The 26464-nt window shown below is 31.4% G+C and overlaps 3 protein-coding genes across 3 annotated transcripts; 2 read left to right on the top strand and 1 right to left on the bottom strand.

Annotated features, from left to right (window-relative positions):
• The first annotated feature begins 5767 nt into the window (after positions 1–5767).
• LOC9301212 (YDG domain-containing protein At5g47150) lies at positions 5768–7809 on the top strand. Its single transcript, XM_021013256.1, has 3 exons — positions 5768–5965; positions 6254–6316; positions 6666–7809. The coding sequence occupies exon 3, from the start codon at positions 6670–6672 to the stop codon at positions 7717–7719; it is 1050 nt and encodes a 349-aa protein (XP_020868915.1). The 5' UTR covers positions 5768–5965; positions 6254–6316; positions 6666–6669; the 3' UTR covers positions 7720–7809.
• A 7163-nt stretch (positions 7810–14972) lies between these two features.
• LOC9299436 (YDG domain-containing protein At5g47160) lies at positions 14973–17570 on the top strand. The gene is made up of 2 exons (XM_021022293.1): positions 14973–15462; positions 16099–17570. Exon 2 carries the CDS (start codon positions 16100–16102, stop codon positions 17354–17356), a length of 1257 nt encoding a protein of 418 aa, XP_020877952.1. The 5' UTR covers positions 14973–15462; position 16099; the 3' UTR covers positions 17357–17570.
• A 24-nt stretch (positions 17571–17594) lies between these two features.
• Positions 17595–18174, bottom strand: LOC9299435. The gene has a single exon (XM_002863313.2). It carries the CDS (start codon positions 18077–18079, stop codon positions 17615–17617), a length of 465 nt encoding a protein of 154 aa, XP_002863359.2. The 5' UTR covers positions 18080–18174; the 3' UTR covers positions 17595–17614.
• Positions 18175–26464: the final 8290 nt, after the last annotated feature.

Below are 26464 nucleotides of genomic sequence, written 5' to 3'. Positions count from 1 at the left end.
ACTTTATAAAAAATGCTCTTAAAAATATAAGACCTACCCAAATATGTATGTAATATTATTAAAACATACACAAACTATATTTCTATGTATCTAAAATCTTATAAATACTTTATAAATACCTTATAAATGCATTTTAAATACTTTAAAAACCTTTAAATTATCTTGTAAAACCTTTGAAAAACCTTAAAAATCCTTTAAAATAACTTGTAAAACCTTTAAAAACACCTTATAAAACCTTATAAATACTTGGATCGAGTCTTCAAGTAGTAGTTACAATCCATAAGTACCTTATAAACCTAATAAAACTTTATAAAAATTTCAGATTTAAAAAGGGGCATTTTTGAAAATTGACATCTAAAAGGGGCATTTTTTAAAAGGGACACACCAAAAGGGGTATTTTTAACAATTTTCCTGAATGGTAAATTTAGTATGATTATCTTTTTTTTTGTCAACATTTAATATGATTATCATTTGTAAATATTCTTTAACTATTTAACTATCAATATTAATTTAAAATAATGTCATAACCTAAATTTAACTTGAGTTTTTAAATAAAAATAAAATTTCTATGATAAAATAAGAAAATTATTATCAATATAAATGTAATTCTTATCATGAAAGCTATTTTAAATTTATTTAATTATGAAATTAAATTTCTAATTTACGTTCCTTATTGTTCCTAGTATAAAGAATTTCTAAAGATGCTAACTCAATGCGGGATTAGAGTCGTAAAGTCCAAGATTCATCCCAAGATGTAACATTGCAGCGATGGTTACAAAAAATCTAGCAATTGTTACCATCATAGCTGTTATAAGCGAATCATCGATTGTGTTTTTTTCTTCGAGGTTTGGTCTTTTTTCTCATCTAAAGCTCATGTTTCTCCTCCAATTCTTTTGGAACATGGACTTTGATGGATCAAAGACCCTTGCCCAAACAAAAACATGTCATTGATTCTCAAGCTTCTCTTCCAAGCTTCTATCTATTCGATTTGGAAAGAAAGGAATTCTAGACTTCACTCTCAGTCTTCTCGCCCTCCGTCGAGCCTGATTATCGATATTCAAAGCTCTCTTATGTGTAAGCTTGATCCTCTCTCTAGGGCGCAACGGTCTACTTCGGTATCTCTATTATCTATTTGGTTTGAATTTTTCCAACCTTAATTTGGTAAGTAGGTAAGCGTGTTTCTCTTTGTATCTCTCCTTTCTAGTTTCTGATGTATCTGGTTGTATCTCTGCTGTAACTTGTTCTGTTTTTAATGGAAATGGATTTAAAAAAAAAAAAATGCGAATCATCGACTTATAGCACACATAAGATATTTAAAGAATCAGGCGGAATTTATGTCTTCTCAAAGTTCATGATTCAAACTGTGAGTGCAATTGGGCTTAACAACATGAAAATTGCTGCGAAAAGAAGAGAAGAAAGTTCAAAAGGGAAAATAACTTTTGAAAAATCTATGTAATGAGATAGATAGCAAAAGCAAGCACAATACAACCAAGTTAAATAAAAAATAAATGGAAAATGGTTTAAGAAACCTAAATGGAGATGACAAACCTAAACTTGCTTTGATGACAATGTCAATGAGTCTAAAGTTTTGAACCATGGAAAACTTTTAAAAACATTACATTCTAAAGCGTTGACTAGTGCTTATGCTCTTGCTTGGAACTATTCAAACTTATGTTTATATATATATACTAAATATGGACCCGTGCAAGCACGCTCTTGCTTGGAACTATTCAAACTTATGTTTATATATATACTAGATATAGACCCGTGCGTTGCACGGATTGCCGGTCGATATCATTTTTAACTTTTAATTATTTTGTAAGCATAACTAAAATTATATAAACATATATATTTTAAATAATGCTGCATTTTAATTATTTTTATTAGATTTATAATGCATATTACGTAGTATAAAACACTATTTGTAGTTATGTTATACTAATTATTAAATCATCTAATAAAAATATTGGTCTATTTATAAAATTACATAATTTTTTGCTTATTATAAGTTATGAAGTCATAAATATTCATACGTTGTATTATTGACTTTTAATAAGTTATTTACATCCATCTGAAGAGTGTAATACATGATCTTATAATTTTAATGTGGGGAAGATGAATTTTCTCCTTCCCTCCCTCTTTTTTCCCCTATCTCCATTTCTTCCATTCGTCGGACATCACCACCGAGTCTCACTACTCTAACCCACCACCACAAATGAATCTCACTACTATCACAATCACCACCACTATCAATACCGAATCTCGCTAATTTCGATCCACCACCTCCATCAACATTTATCGCCGCCACTACCACTAGCTTGAACCATCGTTATCAACACCAACACCACTGTTATCGCTTCTTCTCCTTTTTTCCCAACTTCTCTTATTACTCCACTTTCTTTATATCTTCTCCGACATCAGGCCAAGCTTCTCCGAAAACAACTCTAATCTATGTCCATCGCCGTTCATAATTCTTAATTTGCCTCCATTGCCATATATTCTTTGGGTCTGCATGCTATTTTTAGAAAACCATCGCGACTCACAGTGTTTATTTTTATAATAGATATGATATATTTACAAAAAATGATAAATACATGTAATTTTTACATGATCATGTTATTTTTTTAAACCACCCAATCACCACCATCATCACCTCCATAACAATCACATGCTACTCCTATTTTTTTTTTTCAGTATGACATGCTATTTTATTTAATGACATTGTTGGATGTCTCTATTTCGTCGTCAGAGTTCTAATATTGATTTTTTTTCTTCAGATATTTCGTGTTATTAGTATTTATTTCATGTTTTTTCTCCAAATTGGAATACAAAGTTGTATGTTTATCTTTTGTTTGAGAGCCATTTTGAATTTTCACATATCTAAAAAACATGAGTTTTCTAAAATTGTTAGTTACTTATATTTTTGAGTAAAGGTGATCATTTACAATCTTTTTTTTTATAGGAATAATAATTGATTGTATAATTTCCTTAATTTTTTTTTCTATTTTTTTTTTCTTGTACAATTAGTAACTTATAAATAAAATGTTTAGCATAATTTTATAATTTTCATTTTTATGGAAAATACACATATAATTTCTTTATATATACATATAGTTTTCTTACTATGATGTAACTATTTAAATTTATAATTTTATTATAATTATCTTTTAACAGTTTTAAGTTGTTAAAAACAAATATTTTTGTTGCTAGATGGCAAAATCTCTTATGGAAATATAGGGAGTTAGGTACAATTTCCTGATAATTAACTTTTTACATTTTCAAAATGTTTACATTTCTAATTTTCTTATAATTATCTTTTTATCTTTTTTATTAAAAAATAAAATTTATTTGACACATAAAAAAATTTAAGATAGAAATATTTGACACGTGTCACGATCTCTTGAGTTATTAACTTTGAAAATCATACTTTATATAATAAGATATATATATATATATATATATATATATATATATATATATATATTTTGTAACCGAAGGCTTATTACACTTTCTTATGGAGGTTTGTTTGTTTGCTACCTTATCAATCTCATCAATTAGAACAACATGATTTGCTTTTTAAAAAAACTAAGTGTATTTTGTATGTTAGGTATATTTAGCCATTTACATACTTGCATACGAAATAAAATTTTGTAACTTATTCTCCTAAAAATAAGTGAAAGCAACTTTTCTATCGCAATCTTTTTGAAAGAAAAATTGTGTAGTATTTTTCAACTTCTAATAGTAAAACACTCTTTTTTATATTGTCTTTATGTATATGTATTTTTGGTAAGATGGACTTTTAGGTTTTGCAACCAACCTAATGGTAGATAGTCCACAACATTTTCTGCACTATAGCAAAATGAAAAGTAGGTTAAGATTTGGCTGATAAGAATATTTTGTAACCGGATGATTACACTTTTTATATATAAATTACAATTTATATAAATGTTACACTTTTTCATTGACCAATAGTGAAATAGAAGAACAAGAGGTTTTGCGGTTAGAAGTAAGTATTTTTTGTATGTTAGTGATAAACATTTACATAGTTGCATATGAAATGAAATTTCTTTATTTATTTTCCCTAAAAGTAACTTTTATAATGCAATTTTTTTAAAAAATAGTAACACTCTTTTATATTTTGTCTTTACGTATACGTATTTATTAGTAAGATGTAATAACCTAGGTTGCATGGAATCAGAAGCGGGTAAGCGGAAGCGAAGCGTTTGGAAACGTGGAAGCGATTTTTATAGAAATTATAGAAAGTGGGTACGTGTTGGAAGCGTATATAAAAATTAATATATATATATATATATATACATATACATATAATAAACATTAAACATTATATCATATAAAAAATTATAATTAACATACAAATCTAATACATAAATTCTAAATATCTCTCTATATTTAAAAATAAAATAGTGTACGTTTACATTAGAGAAAAGTCAAATAGTTCAAAGTCAAAAATTTAAGATCATTCTTCATTCTCATTTTACTAATTCTATCAAATAAAATTGTTTTAATTTTTTTTTTACCAATAAAAACATCATCAAACTCAAATTTCTCGAAATTAATTTAATTCAATTAATCATTTCAACATCTCCCTAATAAATGATCCATGCTGCTATCATTTTTCTAACTATGATATTTTAAAAAATAAAATACAAAATTAGTATGCAAAATTAGTTTTGGTTTTTCTTTTGTTGTATAAAAAAACTATCAAAAATAATTTCTTACTCCCTCCGTTTCATAAAGAGTGTCGTTTTAAGGTTTTATTTTTGTTTCACAAAGAGTGTCGTTTTAGGTTTTCAATGCAAAATTTAATGATTTTTTTATGTTTTATGACTATTAGTATTCTGCAGATTGTTTTACAATTGGGCAGATTATGTTTAGGTATATAGTTAATGATGTTTTTGTTTAGAAAAAACAAAAAATTTAATGTTTTCTTAATCTGTGTGTAAAACTCTAAAATGACACTCTTTGTGAAACAGAGGGAGTATTTCTTATTTATTTTGTGACATCAAATTTTTTAAATGGAATCGCAACTTTCCAAAATAGAATCGTAAGCTTCCAAGGAGCTTCCAAAATGAATTTTTTAGAAGCGTTATGGAAGCGAGATTCCGAAAGCTTCCGAGAACTTCCGATTCCGACTAAGATTCCGAAGCGGGAAGCGGACGTCCGACGAAGCTTCCGTGCTTCCTAGGTAATAACCTCTTTGTTTTTTTTTTCATTTCCTCTGAAACCAAGCAAAGCATAAGCGTGTTTGCATTATTTATTTACTAATTAAAGTATGATTACTTTGTTTTTTTTTTTTTGTAGTATGATTACTTTGTTTTAACATTCATTTAACAATTTTGGTTTTTATCTAAAAATTGCTTTTTAATATAAATATTACACTTTCTCATTAACAAAAAGAAGAACAAGAGGATTTGCTGGTAATTTTTTTTTTTCTAAAAGTAATTGTGAAAGCAAGTTTTATATTGCAAACATTTTTGTAAAAAAATAAATTGTCATATTTTTTCAACTTCTAATGGTAAAACACTCTTTTTATATCCTGTCTTTACGTATACGTATTTATAGTAAGATGTAATACTTTTTTTTTTTCATTTCTTATGAAATTTCATTATTTATTTACTAATTAAAGTATGATTACTTTTTTTGAACTTTCATTTAACAATTTTTGTTTTTATCTAAAAATTACATAAAACAATCACACGACTTAATGGTGTAGGCCCATATAATAACAGAAATCTATGTATATTAATTTACATTTCTATAAAACAGAGAACATTAAATAGACGACAACACAATTAAAAAAAAAAAACTCAAAAATCTCTGCTAATTCTTGTTTCGCCGGAGCCGGAGAGAGAGGTCGTAACTAACTGTTCGATTCGCCGGAGACGGAGAGAACAAACGCAGGTGAGGTCGAAGAAGAACTCGATCAGTAACAACAGATTCTTAGGTATACACTAAATTCTTCGTTGGTCTCGATCACTCATTTTCTTCTCTCCTTGAGTTTTGTTCACTGATTTTGCGATTTCGTCTGAGTTTCTGAGTTCATTGCTCTCGATTTCATCAAACTGCTTTTTCTGTTTCCTCGAGATAATGAAATCTGAATGCTTTTGATCTCCATGTTCTGATTTTGCTGAGTTTTCTCCAAACAATCGAGTGAAAAAACTCAATTTCTTCTTTTGCTTTTGGATTGTTTATGCGAATTTGCTCAAAATCTATTGATTTGGTTTGAAATCAGGTGGAAAAATCGCATTTTTTGTCAACATCTGAAGAAGCTCATAGAGAAAGATCATCATCAGAGGTTAGTGTTTCTTCTTTTACACTCTTCAATGATCGATCTCACCACACGAAGATCGTTTGATTATTTCTAGCTCCAGCGACTATAATCGCTTTACTTTTGCATTCAGCGACTTCATATCATCATATTCAATACTCTGTTTGATAGCATCTCTGTTTGGATATGTCAAAATCGAGTCTCAGATTCAATCTCTGTGTTAAATTTCGAAGCTTTTCTTGGTTTCTGTGTGAAAAACTGGAAATTTGTGTAAAGTTTCTTCATTTTGTTTTATGGTATGTGTTTGGAATCGAAATCCAGAACTGTTTGATTACTTAAGAAAGTTGATTTTGTGCATTTTGTAATGTTTCTTCAGGAAGATGAGTGATACTAAGAAGCGATCTTTAGTCTTCGCCATTCGAGACTTCCCACCGGGTTGTGGAACTCATATTGATGTTTCGCCGAGGTTTAATCTTCCAGCTGACAAGTCCTTCAAGAATCAAAGAACTGGTGATGTTTCTGGCGAGAAGAATCTGAGTTTTGCAGCTCCTAAACCGGAAGGAACTTGTCTCAAACGAGAATCAGCTGATCATGAGGACCATATCGTTGCAGCTCCTGAACCTAAGGGAGAAATGGCTGATGATCAGGATCATATTGTTGCAGCTCCTGAACCTAACGCCAAGCGAGAACTAGCTGATCAGGATCATGTTGTTGCAGCTACTACAGTACCTTATGCAACTTCATCTCACAGACAAGAACTAGAGATCAGAAACTCTGATTGTGATCCTACTCCTCGTGAGAAAGTGCTCGAGGTATTGAGTCTTTTCAAACAAGTATACAGCCAGTTGGATCGAGATAAAAAAGCAAGACGCTGTGGAGATTTTTTGGATGCAACAAGCAGAATCGACCTCAAAACACTAACTGTCTTAGAGAATATGGGTAAACAAGTGAACACAGAGAAGAGAATCGGATCAGTTCCCGGAGTAGAAGTTGGGGATGTGTTTCAGTACAAAACTGAACTCCGTCTCGTCGGGCTCCATTCCAAGACGATGTGCGGTATCGATTACCTGAAAATCGGAGATGATAGACTCGCGACAAGCATAGTAGCATCAGAAGGGTATGGATACAATGATACATTCAAGTCTGGTGTGATGATTTATACAGGTGAAGGAGGTAACGTGATCAGCAAGGATAAGAAGACTGAAGATCAGAAATTGGTCAAAGGGAATTTAGCATTGGCTACTAGTATGAGGCAGAAGAAGCAAGTGAGAGTGATTCGTGGAGAAGAGAGATGGGATCATAAAGGGAAACGATACGTCTACGATGGTTTGTATATGGTTGAAGAATATTGGCCTGAGAGAGAGGTTAGAGGAAAAACTGTGTATAAGTTCAAGCTTTGTAGAATTCCTGGTCAACCTCCATTGACTTGATATTAGTATTGTAAAGATAAATGGAAATAAAAATCCATGATGATCGTATAATAAGATTTGAGAAAAAAAAAAATTAATTGTAGAGATAAATGTTTCAGTTTTTGTTAAATAAAAATAGAGGATTAAAGGTTTTTTATTTATTTTTATTTAATGTAATACTCATTAAGTAAAGTGAGTATTTTAAAAAGTGGAAGTCCTAATAATAATTAATATACAGACCTCCTCCACAAAGAAAATGTTATAAATCAGACTTTTAAGTGTAGAGAAAACTCGTTTATTTTTGGGAAAATTGGATATAAGGATAAATAATTAAGCTATTGTCCATCCATGCATTCTATGACTAGATATCACATATTCGTAATTTACCCTTTGTAGTTAGTTTAACTAGTTTAGCAAATAAAATTTAGAATAATTCGTAGGCAAATGAAAAAGAAGTCATGAAAATACTTATAATGTCGAAAATATATCGTTTTTGTTACCGTTTTGGATAAATAAAATATGATCTACGAATTTTAGAATACACATTCTGAATTTAGAATGTGTATTCTACACATTGCTTATGTTCTATTAAATTTAGATAATATATTCTATGCACTTTACATGTTCTACGAAATTTAGAACATATTTCTGTTCTACCGTATTTAGATAGCTAATTTCTACGAAATTTAGAATACATATTCTATACTTTGCTCTTTCTTCTAGAAAAAATAGAATATCTTTTCTAAAATTTACCCATGTTCTGAAATTGTTAGAAAACACATTCTTATATTTTTTATATATTCTACAAAAAATAGAAAACAAATTCTATATAATTTAGAATTTCTTTTTTAAAAAAGGAAAGTAAATCTTTAAATAAAGAAATTGAATATTGTTAATATTACATCTGATAAAATTGAATATTAAGGTTAAGATTATGTCTACAAATTTTAGAACATGTATTCTAATTAGTATATAAATCTTACGTCTACGTACAAATTTTAAAAAATGTATTATGTTTACAAATTTTACGTCTACAATAATCCAACACATGCAAAGAAATCTAGAATTTTACATATATATACAAGCTCCAAAGAATTGAAAAAATCCAAAAAACTACCAAAAGATAAAATCGAAGAAGTTGATGTCAAAAGAATCGAAGAAGATGTTACCATAAAAAAAAAATCAAATAAAAAGAAGATTTGGAATTATCTAGGCAAAAAATTTGGAAAGTAAATAAATATTGTTTTTGCCCTATATTTTTTCCAAATTGCTTTTAGAAAGAAATCTATTTAATTTTGGAAATTTTTTTATAGTTTAGCAAGATTTAAAGAAATTAGGGGCAAAATGAGATTTTAATTATATTAAAGCATATATGACCAATATTAAAACATATATGATCAATTATAAATATAGAATGCATAGATGGACAATAATTTAATTATTTATCCTTTATATCCAATAGTCCCTTTATTTTTTTTTGTAATTATTGAAAAGAACCATTAGTTAATATATGGTAAATTTAAAATACTTTTTATTACATTATTAGAAACAGATGGAGAAAGATTTTGGTAATGTGTCAGATTTCTATTTACTGTTTTTTGGACAAAAAAACAAAGGTTCGAGTCTATTTACTGTCGTGGAAAAATGTCTATTTATTACTATATTGTAATCTCTTTGATATGTGGTAGCTATTCAAAATAATACTAAGAAAAAACTTTAATAGAATAGTTTATTCAACCTCTAAACTTTATCTACAGTAGAAAATTAAGAAGTCCTTTGACCAAAAAAAAAAAAAAAAACTTAAGAAGTTGTTGACAAAAAAAAAAAAAAAAAAAAAAATCTCGCTGCAATATTACATTAAGATTCGCCTATCAATACTTTTTTACTCCTTAACTTAAAAAAAAAAACTTTTTGCTCTAATTAAATCTAACGTGTACAATAAGTTGGAAATATACTTGACTTGATACACAATACTTATATCCATTTTGGAAGTTCTTTTACTTACAAGAAATATATATGTATCCGTTTTGGAAGTTTTTTTACACAACATATTCTTTTCCCCACATAAATGCACCACATGAATGGAAGTAAAAAGGAAAAAGTAAAATCTATATTCTTTTTCTTATCGAATAAGTGATTACCAAATTTGAATTCAAAGCATGATTTAATTGGAGAATAAAATTATATATATTTATTCGAGTTAAATATGGAAAATAGTTTCTAAAGTAATGGAAAACAATATCTTTAACAAAAAAAAATGGAAGAACAATATTGCATTATTTAAGATAACCCTAGGAAAAGTTAATTCGAGATTTTAAAAATATTTAGTATTGTTTATGAGATTATCTTCTCCCACTATAAAAAGAGGTTTTGCATGGAAATCATTCATTCACTTCACAAAAACTGAGAGCAGCCAAACACATCACATTCGAAATCTTTCTCCTCTCTTATTCTTTTGCATATTAAATTTACTTTTGCTGAAGTTTAATCCTCAACAGGTGTCGATGGAGAGCTAATCATGAGTCATACAGGTTGATAAATATTTTCTTATAGCATCGAGTCGGGTAAGTAACTTTTGTTTTTTTCTTAACTCAACTTCAATTGAATATTCAATCATAGTGTGTGTTTAAAACTATGATTGGAACGAACGTTGTGTTGATCTAGTGGTAAATCTTCCAGGTGGAGGTATTGGATTCGACGTCCGTTGGGAGGGATTTCTTCTCCAAAGGAGATGAATTTAATCTGGTCTGGGTCCTTCCTCTGGGAGATGTAAGACTTTCGGGCTTGAACTTCCAGATATTAAAAAAAAAAAAAAACTATGATTGAATCCAAAATTTATCACATAAAGCTTGACATTTTTTTATAAAATTTAACTATGAGGATGACTGGTAGGTCACTAGAGAATTTCTATAGAATAATCATAAAACGCTAAAAAATGCGCTAATTTAATTAGATTAATCTTGGTTTTCTTAACATGCTTAACGAGATTACAAGTATTTAGTTTGTTAGAATAACATAGTTAACGAGATTACGACAGTTAAATTTTTATATCTTCCCAATATTTAGTTTCACTTATTTTTCTTTTATTTTTTTTCTTTAACTATGAGGATGACTTGTATGTCAGACTAATAATTGAATAACTGAATAATTGTTAGCCGAACAACCTAAACTAGAGAATTTCTTTTGAATAATCATATAAAACGCTAAAACACGCGCTAATTTGATAGATTGATCATGTTTTTTTTAACATGCTTGTGGTATGTATTGGAATCACTTTTCTAAAAAACGTGAAAACTTAATGAATATTCTGAATGCTAATAAATATAGCATAATCACGTTTTCAAATTTTGAAAAATAGTTCTGAAAACGTGAACAAGTGGTATAATCCTATGAAAAATTGGTTATAATATTCCTATTTGAATTGATTTTCTTTGATTATTTACTGTTTTCTATTTCTTATTTTTCATAAACCTTTGATGTATTTTTTTCTTTTCTATATAGATATAATAGACCTAGATTTACAATCTAGTGGTTTAAGCTAGTAATAAATATTGGTGGTTGTCCAACAATTGAAGAAGATGGGAGACGAGAAAGTATCTATTTGACTATAAGATATCTCTCCAACTAATTAAATCCAAATCCGCATATCCGAATTTCAAACATCACAACCTATAATTAAGTACAAGCTCAAAACCAAAACTTCTCTTTGGAATATATTTTTACTCATTGATTGAGTTACTCACATCAGGTAATGTCCATCCACCTCCTTATTCTTTCAACTAGATTAACTCGTCCGCGCGTTGCGCGGAATATCAAATTTTAACTGGGTATAATACAAAATGTTAAGAATAATCATAATCATTTGAATTTTAAAAACTATATACATTCATACTTGTTTTACAAAACAATATACAACATAGATATTATAAAATATATTTAGTAGGTACCGCATAATAACAAAAATTATATAAGATGAATCGGTCTCGGTAGTCATCAATGAATTTTTTTTTTTTTTTTATCAAAAAGAGTTATTTCCATAAACAAATCTTGTAAGTATAACTGTCTTGATGTTTTGACCTATTCGTACCTCATACTAAAAGTAAATTTGCTGAGTTTGAACATCAATTTATGAAAAATATTTAAACGTAATATTCATGCCGCTTCAATAGGTTTGGAGAGCATTATTTACCTATTGAAGCAAGACCATCATACCTTAAGGAAAGTTTTGGCAAAATCATGAATATCTTAATCTTATCTATCCTACTACGCTTACATGGCTCGACGATTTAACCTGATGTTGAATATGATAGTCTGGTTTACTAAATCAAACTATCCGCTAATGCATACATAGATCGGATGAATATCGTTTATCATGTGCATACATATATCCGATGCTTCAAGCATTACTCAATTTCTCTTCAAATATTTTTCGTCATCTTCTATGATACACTTGTTCGCTTCCCAACATCTACTCTGTTTTATCTTCTATGCTCACTTTAATAAAACTTTAAATTGATTCTTAACTGAAAACTATTTCCTCATTTTCATCTTTTTAGTTTATTTTCTTTTATTAATTATATGGTTTTCATGCTTCAACGTAATATAATTTTACGAAAGATATATATTTGTTAAAATTTTCTCAACAGTACTTATTTAGATTTTTACCTATATTTAAACATATTCACTTTTTTATTTAGAAAACAAACAATAATATAGATATAATTGTATTATTTTTATTGTTATATTTTACTATAATTTAATATTAAGATACAATTAATCTTTATATTTTTTCGTCAATGTGAATTTATACTATTACTCTCTTGAAATATAATTTTTAATTTTAAATATGAATTATTTCTTATATCTTAAAAAACTTTTACAATCATACATTTACTATAAAATTTAACCATTTATTTTTTAATCTAAAAATAATATTATTTTAAATAAATTTCTTCCACTTCATTATTATCTCTTTAATTTAATGTTTCCATGAAATATGAATATCTTCTTATTATTAAAAAAAAAAAACTCTTATAGCCTTCCATTTCAATTCAATTTTTTTTCATCCTAAATTATATTTGAGGTTTCCTTATTATTCTTAAAAGTGATAGTTTTAAACGTTTTTTATTTTTAATAAGTTATTATTTGTTTGTAATTGTATAATAAATTTCATTAAGAAGCCTTTTTCCATCTTAAATAACATTGGTATTTCTATGAAATTTTCATAATTATTTTTTATTTCTTAATTAAATATTTAGGGATTATGTTCATTTTAAGTTATATATTAACAAAAAATTAATGTAAGTATTTTATATGTAAATATGTTACACTTGTGTTATTATTATTCAAATAACCTTTATTTAAAACTGTGCATTAATTGATGATTACTTCTTTGATAATGAGATGTAATTAAACATGAAATTAAATATTTGACATAATTATTAATTAGTAGGATCCATAATATTAATTTGGTGATGATGTGGACACCTTAAGAGGAGAGAAACTCTCCCATTATTATATGTAAATATGTTACACTTGTGTTATTATTATTCAAATAACCTTTATTTAAAACTGTGCATTAATTGATGATTACTTCTTTGATAATGAGATGTAATTAAACATGAAACTAAATATTTGACATAATTATTAATTAGTAGGATCCATAATATTAATTTGGTGATGATGTGGACACCTTAAGAGGAGAGAAACTCTCTCATTATATATATAGATTTCTTTTTTATTTCATGAACCTATAAAATTAGCTCATAATCAAAGTTGGTCATGAACCCAAGGTAGCCACAATGGCTACCAATAGATTAAATATTTTAGAGACCAATCTTAGTTGTGTTCGTTTTTTAGTCGTTAGTAACATCGACTATTTTTGTTTTTGTTTTTTTTTTTTTACAATTTTCATCGTTGGTGAAAAAGCATCAACCAGTGACTTCAAACACTAAATTATTTAGTGATAGAAATTTTTAGTCGCTAAATCATCGAATAAAAAACAACAATAGATAGTTTATGGTGACTACCAATCGAACCAACAAAAACATTTCTTAGTAATAGGATAAAAAAGGGTTGGCCATATATTTTTAATTTACCTGCAAACCTTAATTATTTAAGGTTGCCCACAAGTTCTTGTGAATCCTTACACTTTATTCAAGTTCTTGTGCTATTGTTTTAATGATTTTAAAATTCTATCCAATTCTTTTATTTAGAAGAAATTTTTTTGAAAATAATATTTTTTTATGAATCCTTTAAACTACATATTTGCACTCATTGATGTATATGATTATTTTTCTTTCCAATTTGTTTTCAAACAAACCCTTGAAAGTTTCTAATTTTTAGATTTAGGCCTTGAATGGTTGTGGTTTTTGAAATGGTTTTAGTTAGTTTTTCTTTCAAATTCTATTTTACAACCATTCAAGAATTTGAAAAAGTAGTTTCCCTAAAAATATAGTTTCCCTAAAAATAAAGAATCTATATTTTGAGAGTTTTTATAAATGTGAAAGCAAAATTCAAAAAACTTTTATGAGGTTTGAGTGTTTGTCATAAATGTTTTTTGACGGTTTTAGACGGTTTAGCCGTCTAGCACCCCGACTAGGCGCGACTAAACAACCTCCTAAAATTGGATTTGTTTTAGTGTATTTTTCTAATTTCCAACTAAATTTTTTCTATTTATACATAGTTTATATATTGTGATATAAACTAAATAAATTAATGTTATAAACGGCTAAACCGTCTAAAATCGTCTAAGTTCCTATTAGATGTTTTAGGTGCATATACTGGGTCAACGCCTACTTAGCGCTTTCTTTGAATACATTTCTCTCTCTTTTTTTTTTCTTTTTTTACGCATTCGTTTTCTGGTTTTTATAAGATGTTTTAGGTATATGTACTAGGTCCTGCTTAGCACCTTACGCTTTTTTAACACATTTCACTTTTTTTATTTTTACATATTCGTTTTCAGGTTTTTTTTATTATCTTTAAATAATTAAGTAAAAAACATTAAAACCTATAAAACTATTGACCGGTAGTTGAAGAAAATTAGGACAAACACCACATACTCCCTCCGTCCCACGAAGATAGATTATGCATAAGGGGGGCATAAATAGAAGTTTTGTATTTCCAATGCAAAATTTAAAACAATTTACCTATTTTATCTTTATTAAACTATAATAAATAATATACTAATTAAAATGTTAAAAGTTTAAAATTGTCATTATACATTATTTTTTAAAGAATTTGAAATTTCTAAAAAAGTTATCTTCCTGGGACATAGGGAGTATTAACATATACTAAATGCACATAAGTATTTATAGCAAAAGAAATTTGAAATATTCCATAGACTTTTGAATTTCTATAACTATATCTAGTAATAAAGTAGATGAGACACAATAATTAAATGCTATGGAAAACTTACACCCCCACTACCCAATTATAGCGCTCCACGTAATCATTACAATCCATTAGTCGCTAATCATTCGCTTCCATGTAGTATTAATTTAAATATAACTGAAAACAATTAACGTAATTAATGGCCCCGTTAAAAAACAGATTTACTCAAAAGTTTTTGAGTCAAAAAATCCAATTAACCAACACCGCCTCTGCTTAAGTATCTCTTCAGTGACTTATCGTTTTTCGAGCCTTCAGAGATTATCACAAGAAGAATCCAGAAGACCGCCGGAAAAAAAAACATTAAGAAGATTTACAATAGATAAAAAACTTCTCCGTCGTCTTCGCCGTGAGATTCGCTTGGTTCTGTTTCAGGTTCATAGAATCTTTTTTTGGTTCTTCTCTTCTTTCAATGTTTACTCTGTTCGATACTCTGTATTTGCTACTTTTCTTCTTCATTTCTGTTCCTTTTTTTTTTCCGAGTTCTTTGGTTTTTTATTTCGCTATTTCTTCTGAAAAATTTATGCATGTTTTCGATTTTCAGAAAGTCAAACATTCTTAGTTCTTGCGTTTTCTTGAATTTTTTTGTTTTGCGGTTGAAACTTTTCATCGAACTCTCTGGAACTTAGGGTTTGTTAAGTGAAGATCTAATTTCTAATCTAGGTTTTTTTTTTTTTTTTTACAATCTCGATGATTTTTACACAAAATAACGGTTCGAATTTCAAATTTCAAAATTTTCACTCTCCGTAATCTTCGTCTTTTACCATTGTTACAGTTCAAGATTTTGCCCTAATTTTACTGTATTCACACTTGCGCCGTATAAATACACTTTATTAGATACGATTCTTGATTACGAATTTGTCATTTTTTGCCATAATCTTGCAATTATATGCTTAATTATGCTGTTGGATCTTTCTAGATTATGTGTGGGAACATAGAAGATTATAATAGTTTCTGAATTTGGAATCACAACATGGTTAGTGATTTTGTGAAATAATTGTATCTATGCAGGATGATGATGACTCAGAGGATTTCTCCTTCTTATAAGCGACGAAAGGTCTCTATTGTAAGAGACTTTCCACGATTTAGTGTTAAAGATCAGAGAAGTGATGATGTTGCAGCCATAAGTGAGACAAAAGAGAATTTGTATGGTAGTGAAGATAGGAATTTTGTTGGTGGTGTTGCACATCAGAATCACCATAGGCCTAAAGAATTCGAATCGTTTGATTCGATTATGAAGAAAGCTGGCTTTAATGTAGCAGGTAATGGTAATGTTGGGAATGAAAAATTTCCTCCATCTAGGAGGAAAGTTCCTTTACTTTGTGAAAGTAAAGTGAAACCTCTAAGTGTGGAGGAAGGTATTAAACTAATGGGTTCTGAAAGCCAAAGAAGACGTCGTTTTGGTAAGCCTTTGGTATCCAAAGCTGTGCAGAAACGTAGATGCTCACCGGCGAAGAAGAAGTTGAGTAATGCAACTGCGTTAAGAGTAAGAGCCAATGCTGTTGTGCAGAAACATAGATACTCACCGGGGAAGAAGAAGTTGAGTTATGCTCATAGACCAAGGCTGTCAAATCAACTTGGAGTTCTCTCGGATATACAACGAAACCGGCTTTCTAAAGATCTTAGCCCACGAGAGAAAGTTCAAGAGGTTTTGCGTGTTTTCAAACTTGTGTTTGATGAGCTAGATCGTAACAAGGCAGCACGGCGAGGTGAATCAGAGACTGCCAAGAGTAGGATAGATTACCAAACTCGGAATATTCTGAGGGAAATGGGGATGCAAGTGAACTGTCATAAGAGGATTGGACCAGTCCCCGGAATCGAGGTTGGAGATGAAATTCAGTTCAAAGCAGCACTCAATGTAATCGGTCTTCACTTTGACATCATGGGTGGGATAGATTACATGAAGAAAGGAAACAAGGAAGTAGCTACGAGCATTGTTTCATCTGAAGGTAATGATTACGGCGATAGATTCATCAACGATGTGATGATCTATTGTGGTCAAGGAGGTAATGTGAAGAGCAAGGATCAAAAAGCAATCAAAGATCAGAAGCTTGTTGGAGGCAATTTGGCTTTAGCTAATAGCATTAAGGAAAAGACTCCGGTACGAGTGATCCGCGGCGAAAGGAGATTGGACCATAGAGGAAAGGATTATGTGTATGATGGTTTATACATGGTGGAGAAGTATAGGAAAGAGAGAGGCCCTCAAGGTAACATTTTGTTCAAGTTTGAGCTTAGAAGAAAAGCTGGTCAACCTTATGTTGACTTTTGAAAGGGTTAGTGTTTTGAGATGGAAACTTTGTGTTTTTGGTTTTTTGGGAAGATAGTACTTACTTAGGTCCGTGACCTGTAATATCAAAACCAACTATAGTGTGGTTCTAGATGTTTTTTTTCTTTCTGACAGTAGGTTCAGTATCTTGCGTTGTACGAATGTAATGGATCCTTATGATATCTTCATAACTAAATGATACTTCTGTGTTTCTGAACTTTATAAATGTTACTTTATAAAATTAGAAAAAGCCCCAAAAGTTTACAAAGGAAACTTAAAGCCCATTGATTTCAAAATCTCAACAGAGCTCTGACTTTGATTAACCTTGTCTTCTTCAACCTTGTCACCGGAGTTCCGAAGCAGAGCTTCAATGATTTCTTTAAAAGGAATAATCTCTTCTTTCTCTTTCTCTTTCTCTTTCTCTTTCTTCTTCTTTCTTCCGTCTTCTTTCCATTTCCCACCACCCCATTCGTACGACGGCTCCATCCACGGCGGCAATACTCTCCTCGCCGCCGCTGCTTTTCCAGCGACAGTTGATGTCGAAGCTATTTCTTTGTCTGAAACCCTAGTTTCAATCTCTTTCGGTTGATTCGATCTCGCATCTTCAGATTCTGGTGAAGTGGGAACAGAAACCAATACGATTCGTTCTTCCGGATTCACCGGAGGAGGAGACAAATCCCAATCGCCCAAAATCTCTGAACTCTCTGTATCTGAACGTTTCTCCATTCTAAACAAAAAAGCTTCGGAATTCGAAATCGGCGAAACTGTTAAAGGAAGAGACTTTGGCTATGATTGGTAACCAATTTTAAAGCTATACAGCTTTCTACTGCTTTCAATCACAAAAGTTTTATGAAAAGTGGTACACTAAAAAACAAAAAAAAAAAAACTGTTTTTTGGACAAAAACAAAAATAAATTAAAAACAGTTACGGTTAAATACGGTTACGATTAAATACGGTTATAACGGTTACGGTTAAATATGGTTATAACGATTACGGTTACAACGGTTACGGATAATTACGGTTATAGTTATTTGATGACTAAAATACGGTTATATCGGAGGCAAAATCTTACGAGTTACCTAACTTATTATAATACTTTTCATAAAATCAAAAAGTATGTTACAAACCAAATTTTCTTCATTTCGAGCAAAATAACAGTATAACATATTTATTTAAGAAAAAGACCATTTTTTATAACGTAGATTTTTTCATATGCGGTATCATTTATTTTTTTGAAAATCTTAATCTGAATATTCAAAATTTTTTTTTGTATTATATGGAGTTACAATTATATTTTTAAAGTTTTAACTATGCGGTTAACCATATGGTTAAATAACGGTTTTCATATGTTTACCGTTAATTAACGGTTACGGTTAATATATTTTTTAACTGTAACTAATTATTTTTACGGTTACGGTTTTTAACCGTTTTATACGGTTACGGTTGAGAAACGGTCCGGTTACGGTACAACATATGGTTATGGTTAGCTTTTGGTCATGCCTAGTAAGCATGACCAAAAGCTAACCATAACCGTATTTTGGATCGTAACTGGACCGTTTTTCAACCGTAACTGTATAAAACGGTTAAAAACCATAACCATTCACCGTAAAACTAGATTAGTTACGGTTAAAAAAAATATACTAACCGTAACCGTTAATATACCGGAAACGTATCAAAACCGTTATTTAACAGTACGATTAGCCGCACGGTTAACCGTATTATTAACCGCATAATTAAACTTTATAAAATATAATTGTAACTATGTATAATGCAAAAAAAAAAAAGTCTTGAATGTTCAGATAAAGATTTCCGAAAAAGTAAATAATACAGCCTATGAAAAAATCTCATTAAAAATAATGGTTTTTTTTTCAAACAATTATTTTGGAATGTTATATTGCTCAAAATAAAGAAAATTTTATTTATTATAGGACTAGTAAATTCATATTATTATTCTAACAATAAAATATTGTTCATTATATATAATCTTAATTTTCATATATAATTATATACTAAAGTACATTTCTATATAATTTTTTCTTTCTTTCTAAATTTTTAATATTATTTATTATGTGTACCGCTATGATGTTTCCAATCAAAATAATTTTTTAAAATTTGTTCTGCGTTATTATTTTGTATAGCTTTCGTGTTTTATTCTTTTGTACAGCTTTACACTATTCCCTAACAGCTAACAGCTAAGAGTATACAATTCAGAGAATTTGTTTAAATTATTGGACCTTTTTGGGCTTTTAAGTTGGATCTCTTGGACCCAATTCAGATTTGTTTTATAATTTGGGGCATTCACTTCATTCTCTTATTGATATTATTTACTTTATAGTAAATAGTAAATTTATCATGTACCAAAATTTTAAATATAATCCGAAAATACTTGAACTAATAATATCTGTATAGATTTTTTTTTTTCGGCAAAACAAATATATTATATCATAAAGAATTTTACACAATACATGAACCATTCACATACAACCGTTGACACAAATAGAGGAAATTGAACACAATTTCGATGAAAGAGTGGAAGTGACCCTGCTTTCCAATCGGAAGCCTTACAGGCTAACAGATAAAATCTGTTACGTCCCCCCTTCACATACTCGTTATTGGCTATCATCTTATAAATGAAACTCCAAAATGCTTTTCGCATTACTCTGATTAAAAGAAGAAACTTAATTGTTGCTTGAAATGATTCTAATTCTTGTCTTTTGAAACTCAATACGATATGCTCGAGACGCCTTACGCATCGTTGCCGGTTAGTAGCTGTGATTTCCCTTTTTATAAAAGCAATATTTTTCGACCAAGGGAAATAAAGAACATCACCATCACAATCACCCATCACCATCTTCCTTCCCATCACGCTCGTGACTTGTTTTGTTTTGTACCAATGAATAAAATGGTGAACTTGTTCTAGTAAAAGAAAGGCTTCCTATTGGAGTATATATGTGTATATTAATGTATTGATTTAGTAGCTAGATTAGATCCGGTTAAGTAAACCGAGATTGAGCAATTGTATATAAACCTCTTAGAAAGATTCTTCCTAATCTGAATGAGAAAATTATCTTCATAACAACTTTTCTCTCATCGTTTCTCTTCCGCTAATATGGTATCAGAGCCATCAAGCTCAGATCTCCATTGATTTCGATCTGATTTCTTCGTTTTCTTTGCGCTAGATCCATCCTCTACAATGGTGAAAGCTGTCATAGCTCGGAAATCTGCTCGATCGAAGTCTGGAACAAGTTCTTCAGCTCAGAAAGTGTCACGATCTACCGGTGTTGCTGAATCTCCTCCGATCTCTCCTCCAGTTACTAGATCTCGTAGTTCTGGAGCATCGCGAGCAAATGCATCATCGGAATTCTCAGATCCATCGCACTCTCCGTTCTTTCTTCACAGCGCCGATCATCCAGGTTTGACTCTCGTTGCTCTTCGTTTAGATGGCACAAACTATGATGATTGGGAAGCTGCTATGCGTATTGCGTTAGATTCAAAAGGAAAAATAGGATTCATCGATGGTTCCTTAACTCGTCCTGCTGAATCTGATCAATATTTTAGCATCTGGTCTAGATGTAATAGTATGATTAAGTCATGGCTTTTGAATTCGGTGTCATCGGAGATCTATCGGAGCATTTTACGTATGAAAGATGCTTCTGATATTAGGTGTGATCTTCACAGTCGTTTTCATATGAGTAATTTGCCAAGGACTTTCAATCTCACTCAAGAGATACAAGACTTGCGCCAAGGAGCCATGTCTTTGTCAGAGTACTACACTAAACTGAAGACCTTATGGGGAAATTTGGAAAGCACAGAAGAACCAGATGATCCGTGTGTTTGTGGCAAGGCTACTCGTCTGCAATTGAAGGCAGATAGGGCTAAGATTGTTAAGTTTTTGGCAGGACTTAATGATTCTTATTCTATCATACGGAGACAAATCATCCTGAAGAAGGTTCTCCCTACATTGGCTGAAGTCTACAACATCCTTGACCAAGATGATAGTCAAAAGGGTTTCTCCAATGTAGTTGCTCCACCTGCTGCTTTTCAAGTATCTGCTATTGAGTCTTCTGGTCAGGATCCCACTGTGTGTTATGTGCAAAATTGACCAAACAAGGGTAGACCTATTTGTTCCTTTTGTAACAGGGTGGGACATATAGCTGAAAGATGCTATAAGAAGCATGGATTTCCTCCTGGATTCACACCTAAGGGAAAGACACCTGATAAGAATGTTAAACCCCGTCCCATTGCTGCTCAGGTTACTTTGGCTTCACCCTCTCCTGATTCTGCGACTAACAGTCTAGATGCAGTCATTGGTAATCTTAGTAAGGATCAGCTTCAACAGTTCATCGCTCTGTTTAGTTCTCAGCTTCAGCCTCAGTCAAGTTTTGGTTCTCCTGAAGCTAGTACATCTCCGAATGATAACACTGGTATCTCGTTTTCCTCTTCTACCTATTGTTTCATTGGTATATTGACAGTATCCAGAAACACTATTTCCCCTAAGACATGGGTTATAGATACTGGAGCAACACATCACGTCTCACATGATAGAAGCTTGTTTCTTACTCTGGATACTGCTATTGTTAGCTGTGTGAACTTGCCTACAGGACCTACTGTTAAAATTAGTGGTGTAGGAACCATTAGGATCAACAAACACATTTTGCTCCAGAATGTGTTGTTTATCCCGGAATTCAGACTAAATCTCATCAGTATTAGTTCTCTCACTTCTGATCTTGGTTTCAGAGTGGTGTTTGATCCATGTTCTTGTGAAATTCAGGATCTTACCAAGGAGTTGACCATTGGAAAGGGTAGAAGAGTGGCTAATCTATATGTTTTGGACGTTGAGGAGACAGAGATTTCAGTGAATGCAGTGGTGGATGTTAGTATGTGGCACAAGAGACTGGGGCATCCTTCATTCAGCAGATTAGATGTTATTTCTGAGTCTTTAGGCACTACTAGACATAAGAATAAGGGTTTAGCTTACTGCCATATTTGTCATTTGGCTAAGCAGAAGAAGTTATCTTATCATTCTCAGAATAATATTTGTAATACGAACTTGGAGTTATTACATATTGACATCTGGGGACCGTTTTCAGTTGAATCTATTGATGGATATTGATATTTTTTAACTATAGTGGATGATCATTCAAGAGCAACCTGGGTATATTTGTTGAGGAACAAGTCAGAGGTTCTTACAGTATTTCCAGCTTTTATCACTCTTGTTGAGAATCAGTTGAATCTCAAAGTTAAATCAGTTAGGTCAGACAACGCACCTGAATTGAACTTCACAAGTTACTATCAAGATAAAGGTATACAGTCCTTCCATTCCTGTCCACAGACACCTGAACAGAACTCAGTAGTTGAGAGGAAGCATCAGCATATCTTGAATGTAGCTCGTGCTCTCATGTTTCAATCTCAAGTTTCTCTGCCTTTCTGGGGTGACTGTATCTTAACCGCAGTATTTCTTATAAACAGAACTCCATCTCAAGTTCTATCTAATAAGACTCCTTTTGAAGTTCTTACAGGGAAAGCACCTGCATATGATCAATTGAGGACTTTTGGATGTCTTTGTTATGGATCAACATCTCCTAAACAGAGAACTAAGTTCCAAGAAAGATCTAAAGCTTGTGTGTTCTTGGGTTACCCTGGAGGCTACAAGGGATATAGGTTGATGGACTTGGAGAGCAATAAAGTTTTCATTTCCAGAAACGTCATATTTCATGAAGATGTGTTTCCTCTGGCAAAAGACAAGAAGTCTCATCACTCTTTGGATTTCTTTACACCAATGTCCTCAGGTAAGCTCACTATACCATCACAAATTTCTCCATCTTCTATCTCTCCATCACAAATTTCTCCATTAAAACACTCCACCACTAGAGCCAAGAAAACTCCGGCTTATCTCAAAGACTTTCATTGTTACTCACTTAACTCTGATGTTCAATATCCCATTTCATCAAATCTTTCTTATTCTAAACTTTCACCTTCTCATCTCATATATATCAACAACATCACAAAAATTCCTATTCCCCATACTTATTCTGAGGCACAGGAATCCAAAGAGTGGTGTGATGCGGTTGATGCAGAGATTGGTGCAATGGAATCTACTGATACTTGGGAAGTTACAACATTGCCTCCGGAAAAGAAACCTGTAGGTTGTAAGTGGGTTTTCACAGTGAAATTCTTGGCAGATGGCAGTCTTGAGAGGTATAAGGCTCGCTTGGTTGCAAAGGGGTATACACAGAGAGAAGGAGTGGATTTTACAGAAACCTTTTCACCAGTTGCTAAGATGGCTACTATCAAGTTGTTACTCAAGGTGTCTGCTTCAAAGAAATGGTCATTAACACAACTTGATATCTCTAATGCTTTTCTCAATGGTGAATTAGAGGAGGAAATATTTATGAAGCTTCCTGAAGGGTATGTAGAACGCAAAGGTATTTCTTTACCTCCTAATGTTGTTTGTAAGCTTAAGAAATCAATATATGGGCTTATACAGGCATCTAGGCAATGTTTTAAGAAGTTCTCCAGTTCATTATTGCATATGGGATTTATTAAAGGCCATGGGGATCATACTTTGTTTGTAAAGAGTTGTGGTTCAGATTTTCTGGTAGTATTGGTTTATGTTGATGATATTGTCATTGCAAGCACCTCTGAAGCTTTGGCTGGTTCATTAACACAAAATTTGAAGCAACAGTTTAAGCTAAGGGATCTAGGAGAGTTGAAATATTTTTTGGGTTTGGAGATAGCCCGAAATTCAGATGGTATTTCACTTTGTCAGCGTAAGTATGCATTGGAGTTATTGACTGCTACTGGTATGCTTGCGTGTAAGCCATCCTCTGTTCAAATGATCCCTAATGTTAAGTTGCTAAAGACTGATGGTGATTTATTGGGTGATAAAGAAGAATACAGACGTATTGTTGGTAAGTTGATGTACTTGACAATCACTAGACCTAATATTACATATGTAGTGAATAAGCTTTGTCAGTTTACATCTGCTCCTCGTACTGCTCATCTAGCTGCAGTTTACAAAGTTCTCCAGTACATAAAGGGAATTGTAGGTCAGGGTTTGTTTTACTCTGCTTCTCCTGACCTTACTTTGAAGGGTTTTGCTAACTCTGATTGGGCATCATGTCCTGATAGTAGACGCTCCACTACTGGTTTCTCCATGTTTGTTGGGGATTCTCTGATTTCTTGGCGTTCTAAGAAGCAACCCATTGTTTCTAGGTCCTCTGCTGAGGCTGAGTATCGAGCTTTGGCTTTGGCAACTTGTGAGATCATTTGGCTGCATCGTCTTCTTCAAGATTTACAAGTTAAGTCTCCTGCAGCTCCTATTCTCTTCTCTGATAGTACTGCTGCAATCTACATTGCTACTAATCCAGTCTTCCACGAGAGAACGAAGCACATTGAGATTGATTGTCACACCGTACGTGAAAGACTGGATGATGGTTCTTTAAAGCTACTTCATGTTAGAACAGAGGACCAAGTGGCTGATATCCTAACCAAGCCTTTGTTTCCTCATTCCTTTGAGCATCTCAAGTCCAAGATGAACATTCTCAACATTTTCCAATGCTCATCTTGAGGGGGCATATTGGAGTATATATGTGTATATTAATGTATTGGTTTAGTAGCTAGATTAGATCCGGTTAAGTAAACCGAGATTGAGCAATTGTATATAAACCTCTTGGAAAGATTCTTCCTAATGTGAATGAGAAAATTATCTTCATAACAACTTTTCTATCATCGTTTCTCTTCCGCTAATACTTCCGACCAGGGAAAGTAATCACCATCATCATCATCGGACAAAATTATCACCTTAATTGTAGAACCATATACTTCACAGCCCATACCATCAATCGACGAGTTGAAAAATTCCATCCAAGGTAATGGGAAAACATCAACATCATCAGACAATGTTAACATCACATGATATCCATGGGCACGTTCTATACAAGAGTACTCAGCCCCAAATCTTGCACATATAACCAGAATTCCGAAGATAAAACTTAATCCCAACTGAGTTCGAGAAACATACCCGATTCGATTTCTGATTCTGATTCTGTCAAGTAGATTGATTCCTCCATTGATTCCGGGATCAAAAACCCATGTAAAACTTCCATACCATTGGGTAAGAGGACAATCACCGATTGATAACCGGTAATTCCACCGGCACTGAGCGAACGCACCGGAAACAAACCTTCTATAAAGAAGGACATCACGATTCCATGACAAGGAAGGAGCGACAATGTATGTGGTATGAATCTATCATGTATAAAGTCCAAGTGAATTGATAAAAAAAAACAAATCAGGCAAAGACTGGAGTCTGGTTTGAAATTGATGGACTAAATCCCTGAATCTCCACCACCGACGCGAAGAGGCAAAGAGCATGGGTTTGATAATTTCGATTTGCCATTATTGCTTACTTAGAATCTAAAACTGTACAGCAACTAGGAGAAGGAAAAGCAACTGCCGAAAGAAAACGACGAAGGCCAACGCCGGAGAAGCCGACGCCGGCCAGAAACTGCGGAGATTACGAAAAGGTGTTTTCTCTCTGAAATCGCTTGGGAGAGAAAACAATTAACAATTTTTGTGTGCTTAATATCTGTATAGATTTAATTTTCTTTGAAAAGTTGAGAAACAGTGAATCTAACCATTCTAACCTATTTCAAAAACACATGGATTTTTATTCCTATATGATTATCTATAAAATTCTTTGGAGGTATTTAATATACATATATATATATATATATATATATATATATATATGTTAATTTGATTCATTCATTCATTTGAAGACCGATACAAAATTTGATACACCCAAATTACACTAATATCATCCATACGCAAACACATATAATAAATAAATATAGAAAAGATTTATGCTTTCAAAAACGAGAACCATATTCACTATTATTTATTTCTTCAAAATTAATCTCATTAGAGATTGCCATTTTTGGCTATGTATTGGATGAAACTCTAAAATTATTTAATCTTGACAATGATACTCGATATCCTCTCTTGGAGTATGAATGATGATGTGATTTCATGAGAAGAGAGAAAAAAAACAAATTTTCAATACAAAGATTTGTTTTTAGGCTATTTTAAATTATTGAATTTACTATA

The sequence above is a fragment of the Arabidopsis lyrata genome (assembly GCF_000004255.2).
Source record: "Arabidopsis lyrata subsp. lyrata unplaced genomic scaffold ARALYscaffold_8, whole genome shotgun sequence".
NCBI lineage: Eukaryota > Viridiplantae > Streptophyta > Magnoliopsida > Brassicales > Brassicaceae > Arabidopsis > Arabidopsis lyrata.
Note: the sequence above shows the minus strand (reverse complement) of the source record. Positions and strands in the feature narration are given on the sequence as shown.